Below are 2,791 nucleotides of genomic sequence, written 5' to 3'. Positions count from 1 at the left end.
CAGCCACACCGGCACGCCAGCGGCGCGGAGGGAGAGCACAGCCCCCACGCTGCCCTACCGGCGCGGGGGCCGTCAGGACAACGAGGTGATGTTGGACCGTCCACCCGGCGGGGCGATGATTTTCTGAGCCGTGCGTCTGGCAATGTGGTCGTCTGCCTGTGACCCTAGGGAAGAGGACAGGCATGGGGTTCGGTGTTGGCACGGTGTGAGAGTCCCGCTGCTTTAAATGCACAAATCATAAAACGTTCCCTTTGTGGGAAATACTAGTGTTTTCATTATATATAATTTTGGATGCTGTATTATCATAGTACAGTTTGGAATGGCTTTATTTGCCTGAATGTCTTTATTTTTTATTGCTTCTTTCTGGAAAACATTGTAAGTTGCTTTCCTGTAAATAAACAGTTTCTATATAATAAAATGTGGGACCTTCTACATTTATTAAACAATATATGATCTATCTGATTTCAACCAGCTAAGAAAACAAAATTATGAAAGTCGTTTTATGGCAGAGCATTGGCTTTCCAAGGTCCCTAAAGCTGCCGGGCAGATTTCTGCAGGATGCTGGGCTGAGCGATGCTGAATCGCTGCCTGCTTACGCAGAAAGACTGATGAAATTATCTTTTTGGTTCCTGAAAATGGAGTTATTTGACTAATCTCTACAAACCCAACCACTTCTAATCCCTGACTCGCAGGGGACGCAGCTGGGGCTGAAGTCGTGACCCCCCGCCAGCCATGGCAGCGTCCCCACTGACCCGGGCAGGGCCATGGTGACACCCTCACCTTCAGCCTCATCCTCCTGCTCCCCGCGGCTGCAGCCTCCACCCTCCGTGGAGCCTGTACTCACAGCCGCCTTGCAGCCCCCTGCCAGGCTTTGCGATATATGTTCATCAGTGCATTTACATAGATACTGTAAAACATTCTAGAGATTTCTGTGCTGCATTTAGTCCCTAGGCTGATGCAACAGTAAGAATTGCTTTTTACCGAGCAAAAATTGTTTCTATTCCTCAGCTTTGCCCTGCTGCTCACACAAGCCCAGGACTTTGTGACACCCGCGCAAACCAGCCCCCCGCCGCCTACAGCCCCCGACTTTTGGGGGGCCCCAGGCCCTACCAGACAAGCTGAACCCCGACTGGTGGAGGTTGCGCACGGGAGGAGCCTGGGCTTTGCCCGCACAGGGCACAATCCTGGACGTCGGGGTGGGGGCCACGGCTTTGGCGCTCGTGAGGACGTCGTGGACCGGTCCGTCGTACAGCCCTCTGGGGACACCGTGGACTTCAGCCAGCTACGAGGTGGGGAGTAAGAGACACGTAACGTGCGTATTTAAGCTCAGGTGAACAAGAACCAGGCCCAACATATGGGTAATGACTCGTTGTCCTTCTGTCTGTGCTTAACCCCTTACTGAGGGTTTTTGGGGAGACTGCACCCCCAAACGGACCAGAGCAAATGCCTCCCCAGGGAGAGGGCAGCCCAGGCAGGACGGGGCAGCCGGCGGCACTTCCCACCCTCAAAGCCAAGCGGAGGATACTGAACGGACCCCATGGGCAGAAGTCCTGTCCCCCCAGGAAAAGGAGCTCCAAGAGGTGGCCAGGGGATGCCCACCGTGCAAGGGGCTGAGCCCCCCTGAGGGCAACATGCCCTAGCCGGTGTCACCCAATGTGACCATCGTGTCCTCCTGCAGGGAGGATGAGCTCAGCCCTGGGCACTCAAGGCTGTTAGGGGAGCCAAAGCCATAACAACTTTGTTACCAGTGTTTCATTAGGGATTTCCTTAAGGCTGTTTCTCTTCAAAGCAGCGACAGCCCTTTGACAACCACAGGGTCAGAAGAGACTTGTTTTGAAGATGAAAATTGCTGGGTTTCAAATTAAAAAGGCACGGACAATAGGTTATCAAGAAGTATATAGCATTTTCTGTAGCAATGTTTCTCTTACATGACCTTTGTCTTCATCATACTGAATAACTTGTAAAGAAAATACCCTGCTCAGTGTTTCCCAGTGCTCTTTCTGACCGTAGCTTTTGTCAAAAGCTCTGGTTAAATCAAGGATGGAGAGCTGGCACGAGCAGGCCCCCAGGTTGTTTCCAAAGTGCTGAACGTGCCTGCCTGAACGCATTAACTGAACAAACAAACCCCTCACCGCCTGCGCTGACACCGTTATCATCCTGCCAGAGCAGATCACTGTGCGTCAAGGTTTGTTTAGCAAACTCCGTCCTTTACGATAAAAAATATGGCACAGGGTGTCTGCTTCCACAGCGGAGAGAGATGCAGCTTGATCACTGACAAGGAGCCCAGGGACCCTCTGCCCCAGCCGACGGTATGGGCCAGCCCGCCCTGCTGCTTCTCTGTGCATGAAGGGGGATGCGGGACGTGCCAGGGAAATGGCACGTCCAGGCCACCATTGGTGCTGCCAGGTGGAGCGGAGATTGCTGCCCACCGCCGGACAGTGCCATGGGGGAGACCCAGCCTCCCACAGGGACCTGGCAGGCTCCCATCCATCCCGCAGGGACCTGGCAGGGTCCCATCCCCATCCCACCCTGACTCCAGAGGCACCCCAGGAGGCACCCCAGGAGCTGGGGGTTACTGCTGCCAGCGCCACTGGTGCGTCTGCAGGTAATTTGGGGTTAATGATTTCTGCTCTACCTTCATCTACAATGCATAATGAAAATGTCTAAAACAACACACAGAAAAAGGAAGGAGGGCAGAGTTGTTAAGAAGCTTTTTATATATTTGCATGTCTTTGTATCTCCTAAAAAAGTCGTGTGTCCTGGTTTTGGCTGGGATAGAGTTCATTTTCTT

The 2,791-nt window shown here is 53.0% G+C and overlaps 1 protein-coding gene across 1 annotated transcript in view; it reads right to left on the bottom strand.

The window, feature by feature from the left end:
* Positions 1 to 61: 61 nt before the first annotated feature.
* Positions 62 to 2,791, bottom strand: part of DPYSL4 (dihydropyrimidinase like 4) — a 17,351-nt gene continuing 14,621 nt past the window's right edge. Inside the window, exons 12-13 of the mRNA XM_019471662.1 lie at positions 1,111 to 1,282; positions 62 to 164 (exon numbers count right to left, since the gene is read on the bottom strand). Of these exons, the coding sequence (XP_019327207.1) occupies positions 73 to 164; positions 1,111 to 1,282 (264 nt within the window). The 3' untranslated portion in view covers positions 62 to 72. The remainder of the gene's footprint in view (positions 165 to 1,110; positions 1,283 to 2,791) is intronic.

This window comes from Aptenodytes forsteri, unplaced genomic scaffold, assembly GCF_000699145.1.
Source record: "Aptenodytes forsteri isolate BGI_AS27 unplaced genomic scaffold, ASM69914v1 Scaffold15, whole genome shotgun sequence".
NCBI lineage: Eukaryota > Metazoa > Chordata > Aves > Sphenisciformes > Spheniscidae > Aptenodytes > Aptenodytes forsteri.
Note: the sequence above shows the minus strand (reverse complement) of the source record. Positions and strands in the feature narration are given on the sequence as shown.